This window comes from Apus apus, chromosome 1 (assembly GCF_020740795.1).
Source record: "Apus apus isolate bApuApu2 chromosome 1, bApuApu2.pri.cur, whole genome shotgun sequence".
NCBI lineage: Eukaryota > Metazoa > Chordata > Aves > Apodiformes > Apodidae > Apus > Apus apus.
In genome coordinates this window covers 144524814-144542537 of record NC_067282.1, presented here as the reverse complement: position 1 = coordinate 144542537, position 17724 = coordinate 144524814, and the positions used below count along the sequence as shown (strand labels likewise).

Sequence of the window (17724 nt, the reverse complement as noted above, 5' to 3'; positions counted from 1 at the left end):
TCTAAGTAGTCCTGTGAGCCGTTCTGCATAAAGCCTTAACAAGCTAAACCAGTTCTTGTTCACTGGGGTTAGCAATGCATCCAAATCAAATGGTTTTACAGCTTCTGAGGAAGCAGGCTTCTTCTGGGAACTGCCCAGGTGTGAAGTTTTTTGTGAAGGCAGTGGAAGGAGGGAGATGTTTCAAACTGTCAAGAGCTCCCTGAAGCATTAATGTGGTTTGACAGTACCATAGCAGGATGTTACTTTGGACAAGCTCACTGTTTCAGAAGCAGAAGTTTCTACTTTATTTTGCAATATTTTTAGGTATGTGTTGATGAAAAACATAGATGAAGCAGATTGTACTACATCTAATGTGCAGATTAAATTATTAAGAAGTCTGGAAGGGATCCCAAGAGATTATCATCAAGTTACTTTTAAGAACGCCGCTATTGTAGCGGATGACTGACTGACTTGTTCTTGAAGATTTGGGGTCACAATAATGGTTTTGACCTTTGTATGGAAAGCAATATTTAGCTGTAATTGTAGGTGGGATGAGACTTAAAGAGATGAGAAGTGGAGTGAAATAGATGCTTGTAAAAGAATCTGTAGCTGCATGTGCAATGAGATGGGGTTTCACTGGTAGGAGTAAGAAAGTCTAGAATATTATGCCTGTGAAAAGAGAGTATACCATGCTACTACCTCCCCTGTGCAATTTCAGGGAGCTGGAACTGATTATTTCTGGATGAGGTTAAATTTCATAGATCTTATTTCCTGCCTCTTCTCTTCTACTACCTCCCTAAGAATGCATCATATTCTGTCTTGAGTGAACCATGGCTCCAAATTATGACATAAATAACATTTTATAAACTTATCTGGTGATCCTGTAGCATTTGGCTATAAATTAAAACTGGAGTGATATTAAAACTGCAGGAGAGCTCCTTCCTTAATCATGTGTGTGTTTTAATACATATTTTAGCTTTCCAAACTGCTGTCTCTGGAGAGGGGAATTAAGAGCTTCCTAAACCAAGTAGTTTAGCTCTAAGTTTCTTCTTAAAACCCCTCCTTGAAAGCATTTGAAGTGTGACCTTCTGTGAAAGGCAGGTAATCCCAGAACATTTGGTTTGACCTTGGAAAGTATGTTCATCAAAAATGATGAATTAAGTACTGTGAAGAAGAACAATTTGGTAGAATTTCCTGATGGGTTTTACAGGAGGTGTTTGAAGTGTCATCTTAATATTCATTGCTGGTTGCAAATGACTACTCCAGCAGGTTTAAGAAGTAATTTTGCAGCTTCAGAAAGCAAACACTTTTCACTCTTTAGTAAATCCTTTGTTCAGTATTGAAGTTGTTGACAAAGTTTTAGGTTCAGGTTTTAAGTTGTTTGTTTGGTTTTTTTCCCCCCCAAAGTTTTCGCCTATTGTAATGTTTGCATGGATTTAATCCCCAAAGCCCACATTTCATTGATTTATGGTTTTATGATTAAAGTACATTGAACTGTAGTATCACATATTACCATGGTTTGTGTTAGTATTCAAGATCAAACATGTCTTCCAATATGAGAAAAAGATACAACCAACATAGTTAATTTGCATAAATAAACCAGCTTGCTTTGTTTAAAAAACCTGAACTAGTTATATGACTTTGTTGTCGTAGTTACAGTGCATACATAGGATTACTGATAACCACCGAACATAACTTAAGGATAGATATACTGTACTCTTCCCAAGGTAGTTTCTCAACAAGGGCCTTTGTTTGCACACTTTCTTCTGAAATAAGCATTTCAGTGAGGAATTGTGATGCCTTGTTGGGATGTTTTTATTTTTGTAATTGCTCAATTTGATTTCTTACACTATAAGAAGCTTAGATGCCATTTCAAAACTTCAATAACGGAGCTTACCAAATGACTGAGTGTTCTCAAGCATGGCTGTTGTGCTAATCATAGTGATCAGTCATAATCAATTTCTGTCATGGTTTTGGCAGATTGTATTTATTAAATGGTTTGCCTTTTCCTACAAAACTGTCCTTTTTCAAAGGACAATTCAAAAACCCTTCCTTTTTAAACTATCACGCATTACTTGGATGGTATATAGTCTAGAAATAGTTTTGTGACTTCTTAGTGTATCATTCAAAATTTATGAAAATGTGTGGAATATCATATTGTAGACGTTCCAAGGAGAAGAATTCTGGAGGTTTGCAGAGTGATACCTAAAACTTATATATCAGCATCTGAGTTTCAGTTGAAAATGTTTTGCTCTCACCTACTGTAATACATGAAGGTCATTAACTATAGTCTGAAGACCTTGATTAAAGTTCAAAGTTAGGGCTTGTTGTCTTACTGCTACATCAACAGTAGTTAATTTTTTAATTAATGTTAAAGTATTTTTCTAGGAATTAGATGCATATTTAAATAGCCTTTGTAATTTTTAATAGTAAGGTGGTTTGCAGCATGTTGTGACCTCAAAGTGAAGGAGAAATGTTGCATCTTGTGTTAATTTTGATCATTTCTGCCTGTTCAGTATGGTTAATAATGTTATATAACATAATATTGGAAGATATTATAGTGTTAAGGAGGAAATGAATTTTTGGTAGCTATTGGTGAAGTCAAAACTGAATTGTTTTCCAAAATACCAGGTTTTTGGTTTGTTCATGTTATATACCAGCCTTCTACAAAACAAAATAATGAGTACTCAGAACTGAACTGAAGGGACATCAGTTACTCTATTTCAGTTTGCTTTTAGTTTTTGCAGGGATAGCCCATTTGAGGGATACCTATTTGAAAAGTAGATAGATATATGAAACTCAAAATGTTCCATGTTTTTCTCAAATAATCTTATATTTGATTTTGTAATGTAAAGAGGTGGAGTTTTCAAAGTGTAGAACAAGCAAATATGTTACAGTAGACAAGCTTTTAAATGCTTCTAACGGCAGATGAGACTTGTAATGAAAGATACGACAAATCTCATACATTTGTTCATCAGGCAGTTTAGCACCTTTTATTCTCATCAGACAGTGGCAAGGGTGATGACTTTTGGGAAGAGTTGTGTTTGAGCACTTCTGTTCACTTGTTCACCTCAATCATAGTTGTATTGGGAATTTTGAAGATAGACACACCTATCCCCTCTAAGAAGTGTTTATAGTTTTGTTGTCCATTGATTCTTCCATATCCTTTTCTGAACAAACTGTTATCTACTTCCGTAACTTTATCTGGCAACTAGTTCTGTAAGTTTGCTGCTTGCTGTGTAAACCAGTCTTCTACCAGCTTCATTAAGTGCCCACAATTCCAATTTCACATGGTTTGGTGACAGCTCTGCTTTGCCTTTATCTTCTGCCTTCGTGTTTTTGTTTTTCCTGAACTGCAACTGTACCCTAATAGCTATTGTGCTGCCTTCAGAGCATATTTAACATCAGTGCTTTACCGAGTGGTTTAAGAGGGCAAAGGCTCTTGTTTTTATTATTCTGCCAAAGAAAGAGAATTTATATATATTTCAGTGTGTGTATTTTAAGAGCATAGCACAAACATAACATGTTAATAACTTTCACTTTAGGGAAGTAGAGAATACTGTGGAATAATTTTACTTTTATGCACTTTTTATTAAACTTGCTTCCAGGCAGTGCTGAACTTCTGAAAATTAAAATCCTCTTGACCTGAACTTTATTTCTTTCTCATTGTATTGAATGCAGGCAGGAATCTTTCTGCCTAGCTAAGGAGCCATTTTCCTAATTTATTAACATGGAGTTTATTAAACTGTGTCCTGCCTAGGTTGTCATGACCTACTTAACCTACATTCGGTGAGGCTGGTTTAGAAAGTCAGGTCTTGTGAGTCTGCAGCTTTTCTGAAGGACAAATGTGCGTGAGGGTGGAAGGTAGTCCTGTGTCTAAACTAAAAGTTCTCTTTCCACTTTAAAATTACTTCAGTAAATAGTTATCTTTTATACTCTAAAAGCTGATACATTGGTGAAGAGTATTATATGTTAAAGTTCTTCAAACTATGATAAAGGATGAATACTGGTAGGTCGGTTACTGCATAGTTCCATTTTTCTTCAAGTCTAAGTTCCTTCAGGTTGCCTGAGTTCAACATCAAAGAGCAGCTTTGAAGCCCTTTTGATTTCCACATGGACTCTGATCTGAGAGTGGTATCTAAGCAGTAGAAATAATCAACACGTGTAAAATAAGCCCAGAACAACCAAGATAATAACTGTTAAATACCTGTTAAATGTGTTGGGTGTTTATTAGGGTGAAAAATTAATGTTTCACAAGCAATGGGTCTCAGTGGTTTCAGGCTAAGTGTGTTTGCAATGACCAGCTTATCATCTCTTGGAAACAGACGGACTAAGCTCATGTTCACTCAACAGAACAGTGATACTGCAGCATATACTGCATATCGTTTGGGCCAAGGATGTTTCATAGTGACAAGAGAGATAAGTGTTATGATTCCTCCTGTCACAAGTGAATTTGTGTATGCACAAAAGGTATGACTGTATTCTACTGCCTGAAAGGTGCTAGACAAAATGAGCTTCCTGGAAGGAATTGTTGACATTTTAAGTATCACTCTCTGAATTATTTTCTTGAGTTCTCAAGACAATTTTATTTTCCTGGACAGCAGAAGCCTGTCTCCCTGCCCCACAGCTGACTCCCACCAAATAAAATAATCTGTTCCGATCATGTCCTGCAATGAGGGTCTCTAGAGGCTGCAAGGAAGACGAAGGGCTGTAACAGGATCCGTTTGGCCAATGAAACTCAGGATGGGCATTGCTGTCTCAGAAACCACTGTGAAGCTGTATATTTAGAGTGGCAGTTGAATACTTAGAAGTAAAGAGAGTAGAAGTTTCAAAAATAGAAATATATGTTATGGAAGGAAGTTTTGACAGCATATCGCAGTAACGTCAGATCCATTTTATTATGTTGTGGAAACAAATAGTGGGCTGAGAGTTGTCTTGGGAACATACGTGGTATTATGTATAGAAGTTTAGTGGGGCTTTATATGTATAATCTTTTATTAGTAGAGAAGCTCTTGACATTCTAGGTCTATTACGTTCTTAGAAAACTACTGAGTGCTCTTTACTATTAATCTGTGCCCTTCCTTCCGTGTAATGTATTTGAGAAGAGATTTGTTCTTATTCATTGGAGAGTTTATATGTAAAACTAAAGTAAAAGCTCTGCAGTACGTGCTCTTGCCACCCACCCACAGTGTTTTTCCTGTCACTTGATTGAGCAAATACATAGTTTAAAGTGAGACTTTCTTATCTTCCCAAACAGAGGTGTTCTGGAATCTAACTTATTTTATGGGAAACATCTCACTACATCTCTGTAGTCCTATGTTCTCTAATATTTTTATCCCTTTATTTCAGTACCCTATTTACAATTTAATCTGGTTTTTTTTCACTTTTATGTGTATGACTACACAATGCTCAAAATAAACATGACTAGTTAATCACTTTTTGCTTCTCTTTTGCTCTACTTCCATAATTTTGGCACTGAGGCTGCATTTGTGCTTATTGTTCCACAGTTTGTCTACTCTATCCATCCTCTTGTTGCCTCCCTAAGCTGTTTAGTTTGCTTTTAACTGCAGACAGAGCTAATTCAAATCAAACTTGATCAGTTTTTGACTTGGAATGATTTGGGATTTCTTCTTTTGTAGGAATAGGGTTCTGTTGTGTTTTGTTTTTTTTTTTTTTTTTCAAAATGGGAGAGAGAAGCACAATCCTAGATGGATATGTAGTTTTTTAGGATGGAGAAGATAGCATGATTTGTTAGTAAGATCTTCCAGAGATTATCTGTTAATTTAGTATGTGAAAAATCTTGCTGCACCATAGGTTTTTATAGAAGTGTATAATACTGAATTCTTGCATTCATGTGAATAGTTGCTGGAAACAAACAAACAAACAAAATCTTTGTTTCTGTCCAAGATTAACTGGTCATTTGCTGATCTTGCAATGTGCTGTGTGAAAAAGGTTATGTAGGGTTTTTTTCTAGGTCTGAAGTAAATTTTGAAATTTAGATAAGCTGCATGCCAGATAGTTTTGTACATAAATATTTCCTACATGGTTTCTAAATGAAAAAAATACACTACACTAAAAAGCTGTATGTAATCACTATAATTATGCAAGGTAAGTATCTGTTGTGGTGCATTTAATGCTAATACAGCCTGGCTTTATGAATTGACAGTCCTTCTCAATGTCTTTACAGGGTGCTGATAAGACTGTGAAAGGCCCAGATGGACTAACTGCCTTTGAAGCCACTGACAACCAGGCAATCAAAACTCTTCTTCAGTGACGGATGGACTGATATCTTAAATGTCTCTCCTGTGGCCTCACACTGCTGCCTGTCTGTCACTCTTTGCATCTTCCAGCTTCTTCAGCTAAATACTTTGGGGGGAGGGAAATTCTTTATGAATCAGACTAGTTAGGGGCTTGTATTGAAGATAATCTGTTTGGAGAGGATTGAAAACTATTATGAACAGTGTCCCTCTAGGACTTCTTTTCACTGCACAATCTCTTCCCATTTCTAGTGAAAATGGAAGAAGGAAGACAGACCATGATCTTGAATTTTTGGCTTGTAAACCTCCTAGGTTAGTACTAAGATTTTTGTTGAAAGATTCCTTTAGATGGAAGTACTGTGCTATGTACCTGAAACTAATTGTGAAGGAGACAATAGTCCCATACTATTAGTGTCTACCATAATATGAAGTGTAGTAATGTAGGTGGCTGGGTTGCTTTTCTCTCTTCTCTCTGTGTGTAGCTTTATTCTTCTTTTTGCCTAAAGCTTATGTTGCGGTTTGGAGGACTTTTGATACTAGTTACTGGAGCTGTTCTTTATGTTGACTAATTGGATGTCACACTAATGTTTTTCTGACTCTTGAGTAAACCAGAAAAGATCAGTTGAGGCATGGTGGTATTACACTCCAGAATATCTGCCAAGCTACATTCGGATGCTTAAATTCAAGGTTTTTCTTTCCTATGTTTTTTAGTCCAGGACAGACATTTTCAGAAACTGTTTTTGAGAGAGTTCAAAATGTCACTTTAGGTATTCCCAAAAGGATTGTAAGATAGAATTTCTTTATTCACTTTGTCAACATAAAATTTGTAGACATGTGAGAAAGCTACAGGCTGTTTGATATTCAAGGAGAATCAAGTCAAATGTGAAAAATGAACAGTAATTATTTAGACATTCATATCAGGTGAATATTGTTGCTAAACTTTTCTGATAAACTTTTAAAATGCATGTAAGCTTTCTTAGTTCAGGTGTTAGGAACAGGTAGACATGCAAGTAGAAGTCTTAACTTGCTCCAACTACTAGAAAACAAACAAAAAAAAGCCCTTTTAGTTGTGCATATATTTGAGTTGGTGTTTCATTGTGGGCTGAATGGACCTCTAAAATTTCACTAAGGCATGGGGCTTGCTCTGAAAGTTCCCAGTGCAACCATACAACATTAAGCCATGACTTTTAGGTAAGATTTCCTCTATCAGTAAGTATGATAGTACTGTTACAGCCTTGATAATTCATGGGAAGAAATTTAATGATGTAGGGATTTCTGTCACAACTTACAGTCCTCAGGAATGTCGGAGCTCCTGACTTTGATCTTGAAAATTTTCATTAGACTGCTGATTCCTCCGTAATAGATTTTATAACAGAAAAGTGTGTACCACAAACTATACATCTTCCTATTTTTTTGGAATACAGATTTCAAACTTTCTGATAACACACACAATATAGAAAATAATTGTATATAATGTCTCATGCTGAATTCTTAAAAGTAGTCAATACTATTTTGATATCACTGTTGAAATTGAGAGGATATGTTGGAGTAGCCTGATGACTACCACTCATATTTAATGTAGACTTGATTTTACTTGAATCATGCTGCATATTATGATTGAATGTCTCAGCTATAAAAAGGCTTGCATTTAGACTGCAAAATAAGACTGATTTATATGTACACATTCCATAAACAATTTGATGGAGAAAACAATCAACTTGGGCCATAAACTGTACAGCATGACTTGGAGATGGGGGCAAGGAAGAGCAGAAGGGTTGGAAACTGGTGATAAATCAATTGGTGAGTTGCTGATAAAAGAGCAGGCATATTTGGTGAGCAATGCTTTTTAATGACTATTTAAAGAGAACTCTTAAATGTTATCTCTGATCAGTGCTGGATTGTCATGTCATTGTAATAGTGTGAATGCAGACTATACATGTAACTCTTCATTCAGCTATGAAAGTTACCATCTTTGGCATAAAATTGCCTCCGTATTATGCTATTAAATACTTAGGTCTTAAAATACTAGTCTAGAAAACTGCAATCTGTTTTTATGTGGAAAACTTGATTATTCAAGTTTTTTGTGTTGATTAGTGTCAAGTTGTCTGGCCATAGTGGTTTTGGTTGTTTTGATTTTTTTTTTTCTCTATTCTTTCCTGCCCTTCCTTTCAACTCCCATGTAAGCCAGCATCATCATAGTCGAGAAAAATCATCTTTGTACTGACTTCTGGTTATTCACTGAGGCAATTTTGCCTCCCTTTTTCTACAATTATGTAGACACCTTATTTTTTCTTACTTGACTTGAGGAAAAAAGATGCAAACAAACTTTAGTGAGACAAGTGATAATTTGGCTGTAATACATACCCAAGCTGCCTTTCAAGATAGTTAAAAGATGGCATTTCATGTTTGGCTCATAAAGAAGAAATGCTTTTTTGCTTTTTGCACTACATAAGAGGTGATTGATCATTTTGCCCAGGATATAAAACAAAAAATAATAATAAAAGCTTATGCTTTTGTAATTGTCTAGATACGGGGCTTGCTCATATGTTCCCTTATTGTGAAAAAAAAAATAAAAATGGGTGGCTGCCTGTATCTTTGAGTAGGTCCTAACTAGATGAAAATAACAAACTGTAAATTATTTTACATTACATAAACAGAATTTAAATACTTTGTTAGGCTGGAATTGCATATACTTTGAAATTCACTCTGTTCTTAAATCTTTTCCTTTGAAATTTGTGCTGACTAAGTTATAAACTTAAGTATATTTTGGATTTTGTACACTGCTCATTTTTCTGAAGGGATAGCAAATGGGAAAAGGAGTATGATAGTTAAGTGGAACATATCCTTGAACATAATATTGAATTATTTGTAGAAGAGGCTGGTAAGAATGGAGTGCCCTAGGTCAAGCAATTGCAGTGTTGCATGCAAAATTTAAAAATGAACTTGTCTTAATTATATTTTGTAAATGGATAAGCAATCGTCTTTCTACGCAATGATGGAAGAAAATTAGTGCTCTGTGCATTTTGATATTTGACTTCCTCTTTTCACCATTGTTAACTGTTTTGACACAGTTGGGTTCATCATTATTATGGTTCATAAACATCAGAATGCTAAATGATACTGTATTTTTAAGTTTGTGTTGCAAGAATGAATGGAATAAACTTGAATTGTGCGATATGAGAATGTGGAGTTTTCTTTCTCCTTCTCCTGTGTTTTGTTACTCTCTGGCTGCAACTTTTTTCTTTGGCTGGAAGGCATCTAAGCTCCAGGTTATGTGTACAATGATTGAAATGTTCACAGAGTTATAAGACTTAAATGTGGGATGGAAGCTGCTTTGAGAGCTAAATATATAAAATTGTTCATTTAAAAAAAAAAAATAATACATCCATTTAAGAGGTTTTGATTAATTCTGTGGTCTTGCAGTCTGCATTTCCCTCTCAAATGGTGACACCTCATGTTGAAGAACTCTTATTCATGTTAAATTCTAAGAGACAATATGTGGGTACAGGGATGTTTCTCCCATTACCTGTGAAGACTAAAGCAATTTATTCTCTTCATCAAAGAAATTGAAAGAGTTCTGTACAGAAAGCACAGCTGAAGTATAAATAAAATTGTATATAAATGTGTATTCATTATTATTCTTGCATCTTAATGGTGCAAGTTGTCAGAACTTCCTTGTATAACTTTTCTTGTCAGTAAATATGTTTGATACGCATTTTTAAAATATACTTTTAAAGAAAAAGTGCAGGAAGGCTTTCTGTCAAAGTGGAAGAACTATAAATGTGGAAAAAAAATACCAAAATAAACTTAATTTGACTCTTTCTTCTTGTTAAACTTTGAAACCAGGGACTTCCAATGCTGTATGCACAACCTTTCAGTAAAGTACTGGAGACAATGACGTGTTCATCAGAAATACCAAAGGAGTTGTGTGTGATGGTCAGTGGCAACTGATTTGTGCTCTTCAGCTCCTGTGTTTTTCTTGGTGTGTTGTTGTGTTTTTTTTTTTAATGGACAGCTTTTCTGGAGGAGAAAATACTACCCAAAGTTCAGAATGCAGATTTCTTTCACTCATGTTCCTCAGTGACTGACTAACCAATTTCATCAATACATGTAAAGACTCTTCCTAACACTTGTCTGTCGCTGATCTTTTGGAATAAATTGATTTATTGACTCCTTCTCAAGGGGAAGGTGGCCCCAAAAAAATCATTTTTTTTTTTCAGTTCCATCACTTGGTTGTTTCTCTCAGTCTTAGGAAAATTACATTCTCAAAACTGTCCTCAAAAAAATTTGTTTTACACATAATCTGACATCTTGGACCAGCTTTCAACAAATTTATGCCATAAACTTACTAGATGAGTTGTTTGGGAAGCACTTCGCTTCATCTAGTGCCTTGAAAAAGCTTCAGAAGCTTCAAAAGTGTTTGCTTGCTTGGGAAGTGAGTGAGCATTTTTTCCTAGAATGAGCATCCCTCTCTCCCTGCCTTAGCAGTCAAAACCATGTTTCTAATCATTTTAAACTGGGAAAAGTTGTATTTAGATACCACTGCTTGCTTTTGTGATTAATGTTAATTTGGGGAACCTTCTTTCAAATAAAAGCCCTGGTATCTCTTGATTCTTCACCCTTCAAATTGCATTTGGAAAGCACCTGGGTACACATCTCCATTTTCCTGAGTCCCAGATGTCTCTGTTTTCAGGATACTGCAGGCTGCTGCAGAACTCAGAATTCTTATGTACTTCGTAGTGAGTTTTTGCTTCGCACAACATTTTGCAACATTCCAAAATGAAGAACAGAGGCTTTCATTTTCATGCACTGAGGTTAATCTCATGGCCATTAAATCTGAGAGGCAGGACAGTGCCAAAACCACAATAGTCTGCATGTCTCAATTCATCTATCAAACTTACAGTTCATTAAAAGAAAATTTATTTCAGTTGTCTCAAGATAAAGGATCCAAAACTCAGTCTCAAAAACAATTTCTTGACCTACAATAAACTCAAGTTTGGTTCACAGATAAAATTGTTTCCTTTAAAACGTTCCTTCATATGTGTTCCTTTTAACTTTTCTCTAACTGAAAATAATTCCCTAGTACATTCAGAAGAAAGTTCAGTTTGTTCTCCAAAGTAAAAAAAAAAAAAATAAACTTTGATCCAAACTAGAAATTAACTATATTGCCTCAAAAGTGTTCACAAGTGGGAAGTGTTGAAAAGCATGTAGCTTTTTATGGAAATGAAATTGCGCTTCGTCTTCATTTTTGGAACACGCTTATAATTGGGAAATGTAACCTTTTATTTAAAGGCTGGCACCATATTGTGACAACAAAAAAAAATATCCAACGGCCCAATTCTTTATTTTCAGTGGAAAATCAACTGATATGTCCCAGGTTGACACAATTTTAATTTTTTTTTTTTTTTTTTGCCAGCTTCTCAGTGCAGCCACCAAACCAGAGCAGTATTTGCATGTCCCTATATGATGATTTGACATGCTTTCTGTTTAGAGTGGTGATATCATGATGCCCTAAACTTTAGTGTATCCTAATTAAGCTTCATGCTACAGTCGATTAGCACAGAACAGCTGTAAAGGGGTAATTAGCCTAAGATCAAGAGAGAGATCTGAATAGGGTGGTTGTTATTACCTAATTCAGTTTCTGCAATGCAGAAGACTTCCCAGTATGTCTTTTTTCCATGCAGAGAATGAGGATAGCTGCTGTTGTTAAGACTTCATTTAATAGTAATTTGCTATTCTTCTGGATGAACTGTGGCCATCATAACATGACAGCCTCCTAGAAAGAGCAAATCATTTCTAATGTTATTTAAACTGTGCTTTCTTGTTGTGTTTGCAATAGAAATAATGTGTTACTTTCAGCTTCAATGAAAAATTAGCTGATAATGAAATTCCTCAAAGCAAGTACTTTTATAGAATTATTCAGAGTGAGTATGTAATTTCACAATGGGCACCTTAACTAAATGAAGTGATCACTTAAGTAGTATTCTAAAACTTTTTAAGAAGTCTTTCCCAAAATTTGTTCTTGTTACTTGTATATATTTTATTTTGTGGATTTATTTTTTGTCTTCCATGTGCCTTAGGAAGCTTCCTAAAACAAGAATGCTTTTGAATTTTCTTTCATTGCTCTTTTGCATAAAGCAAAGCTCTAACTTTACTTTTTACAACAGAAATGTATCTTATGCATTATTTTGAAATAAAATATAGCCAATGTTTGTGTGTTCTTCTCTATTAACGTTTATGCTGAGGGATAGTTCCTAACTATACTTTTAACAAATTGCTATGATGTCCCACACCTGATACCAATATCCACATGGAAACAAATCCTGAACAGGAGGCATAAATAGAGGAAGAAGTGGTTGAGGTTTTAGGGCTTTGGATATAATTAGAACTAAGAAGCAGAGTTGCATTGGACCTGGGAGCAATACAGATTTATTTTATCACAGTGCACAAAACTCTGTTTCAGTTTTCAACAGGAAAACTTAATTTTGTTCCTTTTTTGTGTGTATGTGCACACTTAGCCTGTAAGCTGATTGAAGGATTATATCTCAAGACCTGGCACACCTTAAAGGTTTGTTTTTGTGTGTTTTTTGCAGTAGTGTCAATAACCTTCTCAAAAGCACAGATAAGCTTATTGAAAGAGAGAGATGAAACAGATGGGAAGCACACCAATTTCTGGTGTCAGATGTTTAAAATGTAAGAACAAAACCCACACTTATAAATTAATTAAATTTCTGAAGACAGCTATAAATTAAATATTTACGAAGCCATATTAAACAATAACTTGAAAGAAAAACTATCCAGCCTACAGCAATAAAGCTGTATAACTTGTATATTTAATAAGGAGGGGCTTCCCAAGGCTGTGCTCTCACTATAAACAGCTGGATATATATTGGCCATTCTCTTTTGTCTTCTTATTTTTTTTTTTTTTTTTAAGGGCACTTAGCAGATAGTTACTTTGGGGAAAGGAGAATTCCCTGGTTCCCAATTTGCAAAGCTCAGAGGTTGGATCTAAGGTGTTAGCTTTTTTTACTGTCAGAGGTGAGATTTACAAAGAGTGAAATGTGTTACAAATTAATGTAAAAATCTCCCTGAGTGGTTTCTAAATATCAGGTTCTGTCAACTGCATTTTTTTCTCCACCTGCCAGGGTTGACCTGTGACACAAGCTCCCATTTTCTCATCTTCCTGAATGAACAGTTTTCAAAAGCTGTACTTTATTGCAGCTTCCTTTTCTTAACAGGTGCCTAAAAACTAGACAGATAACTTGTTTATACGTGTTAACTAGAAAGTACTCCATCTAAGGCTGTCTGGTGTCTAAAACAGAAAAGGAAGAATTAAAATCACATGAGGAAGGACTGGGGAGAAATTATGTGCTGTGACTACCAGCTTTGTGGTTTTTCCGCTTTAAATATTATAATGATATATGCCTTTTTTTATCAGATGCTTTATCTCCTTACTGCTTTTCTTCACATCATTTGTAGACTGAGTAGTTACAGATTTGGAATGATGTTATTTAATTACCCCTTGTTCTTTTCCTGAAGGCCATTGGAAGACAAGGTGGTTGCAAAATCAAGTACTATCTGTGGTCTCACAATGATCCTTGCTGCTACCCTGAAATAATGTGGATATAACACAAGTGTTTAACCTGCACTTTGAGTTCTTGATGCTCTTTTAACTGCTTCTTTCATGATGCTACATGTTGATAGGAAGAATGTAAATTACTCTGGTTTTTTTGGTTTTTTTTTTAACCTTTGGAGTAAGATAATTTCTTAACCCTGCAAGGTATTTAATTTACATACTGGACTGTTGATGGTTAATACATCATACTGCTGGCAGAAATAGAAATTGTGTGTTGTGGTCCTACAGCTTTTTACAGTGTAGTTGCCCTCGCAACTCCAGTTTTATTGTTAGTTATGATACAGCATAATTCAAAATGTACCTGGGCAAATGCACCACTCCAAGATTAGACACTTTAACAGGAGGATGGCTCAGCAACAGATCTTATTTATTTATTTATTTATTTATTTTTTTATTTTATTTTAACTAGACAAAGCAGATTTAAAAGACCAGCTGTAATGCAGAAGGGAAGAAGCCAGACTAGCAGACAGAGAGGAGCTGGAGTAGGCTTTGCAGTATTTTAGAATTTTGCACCAACAAGTAAGGCAGGCAAGTGATGGAGGTAAAATAAGATCCCATTGTGACTGAATAGTTTTACTTAAACAATTTAATCTTTCAAGCTCATTTCTTCACAATATCCATTGGAGACAAAACACTCTTCAACAACAATTATAAGCCAAGTTCATAAACATCCGAGCTTCAGATTGTGAGTGGAGGAAAATAGTTGTTGAGGTGATAAGACAAAGGAACCTATTACATTCAGGTTTTGTGTTCAACAAACCAGCATGTTTTCCCAAGCATTTGGTATTTAAATGAGTAAGATTTGTGTGTGCATTTGTGAGATATAACCTTAATCCCAATGAGTGAAGCTTCTTGGCTTTTCTTATCATCCATATTTTGGCTTATAATGTTCTGTAATACTTTTGTGCTGTTCATGCTCAAGGCATTGTTTATTGCCTTCCTGCTCTGAAACCATAAATGCACCATGCTCTGTGATTATTTTTTTTTTTTAATTATCTTTTTTTTTTTCTTTTTTCAGAAAAGCTGAAGTGTTGTGGCTCCTCAGTCATTTGGACTGAGAAATGCTGCTTTATTGACCTGAAGTTCCCTAATGAAGCAGAAGCCCATGTCAGTGCAGAGCTGTGTGCTGCATGCACAAGCATTTGCACTACAGAGCAGCTGCGACACATTGTGGATTTCCAAATGCATTTTTCCCACTGGTGGCTGTGAAAGCCCATCAATAATTTCATGGTTGCTTAGACAGAACACTGTCACCTTTTAAACATGGTTTCAACCAGATTTATCTTTCTTTAAGGTATTGACAACTTGCCAGAATGAGGAAATAATTATTTGAAAGAGGTAACAAGAGCTTGACCTGTCTAGTGTAAAACCTACACAAAAAGTATTCCCAAAGAAATGTTTATACCATTGCCAGGTAGTAGGTATTTGTGCTGGGATGCACCTACCAATCAGTCATGTTGTCTCATCTGTTTACTGAGGAGTTAGAATATTTGTCCCAATGTTTTGTGTTCTGCTGTTAAAAAGCTGGTGGCCAAAAGCTGCTTTTGTCATACTTGGTAGCAATTGTATTGAGAAAAGCACTGATACTTGCTGTGGATGTGTACTGAGAGGGTAGCGAGTTTCTTTTAAAGTTTTATTTAGTGTAAAAGCAGCAGTGGTAAAGGTCAATAGCTAGTAAGGGAGTTGACCTATTAAGGTGTTTGACTAAATGAAAACATAAAGCTTGTCTTACAGAAGTTTTTAGATTACACTAATTATTTTTATTATGTTTTATACAGATTAATAGTAAGAAACATTGTCACTTTTTAACATGATATCGGCAGTTGGTTCTTTTGTTGTTTTGTTTTGTTTTCCAGGCTTTCTTTCTGTCATAATAAGAAATTTAGTTAGCTTTTTCCTTTTTTTCACAAATTCCTCTGCCTATAATGGTAGATGAATTGATAATTCTCTTATTTCTCAGTTTGAAAGCTGGCGTGTATGCTTTGGTTAGAATAGAATAATCCCTTGTAGTCTGGGGGAAACTTCTTTATATGTAAATATGCAGAGTAACACCTAGCATAGAAAGGGTTTTTTGTGGTTTTTGTTTGGTTGGTTGGTTGTTTTGGTTTTTTTGTTATTTGCTTTCTTTTCAGAGAGTAATTTATCCTACTCACAGACAATTGATCACCAGGTAATAAGAGGCAGGGATTTCCTTGATCCCTTTGATAAAATTTTATGATTAAAAATTTATACCCTCATCCGTATATCTTTGGCAGAGTTAGTATAAGTACAAGAACTGCTTAAACTTTTTTGCCAGTTGAATTCTACAGAAATGGATCATATCAGACATCTTTATCATCACAAGTGGTACCTAATGTATAAGAATTTCTTACTGAGATTTGAAGAATTCAGGGCAATTTGTCCCCAACGCTCTGTCATGTGGAGTTAAATGAATGTACTTGGCTTTGAGTAGCAGCTGATAAGCAGGTATGGAAATAGCCATGGGAATCTTCCACTTCCTTTGCAATGGCCTGACTGGAAGCACTCCTGGAAAACTTAAAAAAAAAAATCTTGAAAGCAAAAAAAACCAGAAAATCCCATACCAACAAACAAAAGTCACGGTGGGGAAAAAAAAAAATAATAAAAAAAAAATATATACATACACGTATATACACACATACATATGTATATACACACATATATAAAAGCAAAACTGAGCGCTCTGTTCCTGCCTGAGATAGTTGGGAGATGAATGGCTTTTCTGCTAAGCCAAGCATTGCAATTTACTCAACTTCTTACTTATCTTTGGATACAATAGCATGTAGAAGGTTGTCTCCATATCTATACCAGTACTGGTAGCACCTTAAAACTTGTTTCCCCAAAGTAATGTGTCTACACCAGAGAGGCAGGAGATATTAGGCCTCAAAGGTTTGTGTGTTAGCAATCTGCTATTATCCACAGTGTCTTCAGGCTAATGTTTCCACATGGTATTGTTTCAATGGATAGCCAAGCCAAATTTCTACAGGAGATCCGGACTTCTTAAAAACTTTGATCTTTTCTGTTTCTGAGCAATGCAGTGCTTGCCTTTCTTCAGCAATATTAGGGGAAAATATCAGGGAGAGTGTTAAATAGTTTCAGTGTTTTAATTTGTGGTGTTTAGCTTTTGTAAAGCTAAAATTGAGCTGTTCCTGCAACAAATTCTTTTTGTAGTAAGGGAACTCAGGCTGATACAATATAGCTAAGAAGTGGACGGGGTGGGGGGGGAAAACAAACAGCCAACTAATATTTGGTGATTTTTGTTTCTCCAACATATAAGCTAAGTCACTAGAAAATCTGTACATTCTTCAGTTTCATGGTTATTTATTAAGTCACTCCTTGAAAACATTGGTATTGGCATTGCCAGTTGTAGGTTTTCCTCTGGAAAGAGATTATCCAAAGTAGGAAATACTCCCAAGTTTAAGCACTGTTAACTTGTGTAATACAGCTGCTCAGAATATTGCTGCCAAGTTGAATTCTGAATTTGTCCTGCTTTCATGCCAAGAAATGTTATTTGGCTGGAAAACTAAATGTGGTTAACAAAGGCAGGTTAAGAAGCTGAAGAAGTGTGCAGAATCACATACAATGCGTGTGGCTATACTGTCAGTGTAGCTGCACTTTGTAGGTGGTGTTCAGACTGAATATCACTTTTTCATTACTTGTGATTCTTGTCATCGAGAGTGAGTGTCCTTCCAGAGCTAAGGATTGTACCAGGACTGCAGTTGTTCAGCTGTATTAATTGTACCTGCTAATCAAGGTAGATTAGCCTTACATAGACCAGTGAGAACTGGGAACACAGAAATTAAACAGGGTGATCCTGGCTTTGGGGAAAGGGTC

The 17724-nt window shown here is 35.5% G+C and overlaps 1 protein-coding gene across 1 annotated transcript in view; it reads left to right on the top strand.

Annotated features, from left to right (window-relative positions):
• Positions 1-9411, top strand: part of MTPN (myotrophin) — a 39056-nt gene extending 29645 nt beyond the window's left edge. Inside the window, exon 4 of the mRNA XM_051640877.1 lies at positions 6167-9411. Within this exon, the coding sequence (XP_051496837.1) occupies positions 6167-6253 (87 nt within the window). The 3' untranslated portion in view covers positions 6254-9411. The remainder of the gene's footprint in view (positions 1-6166) is intronic.
• The last annotated feature ends 8313 nt before the right edge of the window (positions 9412-17724 follow it).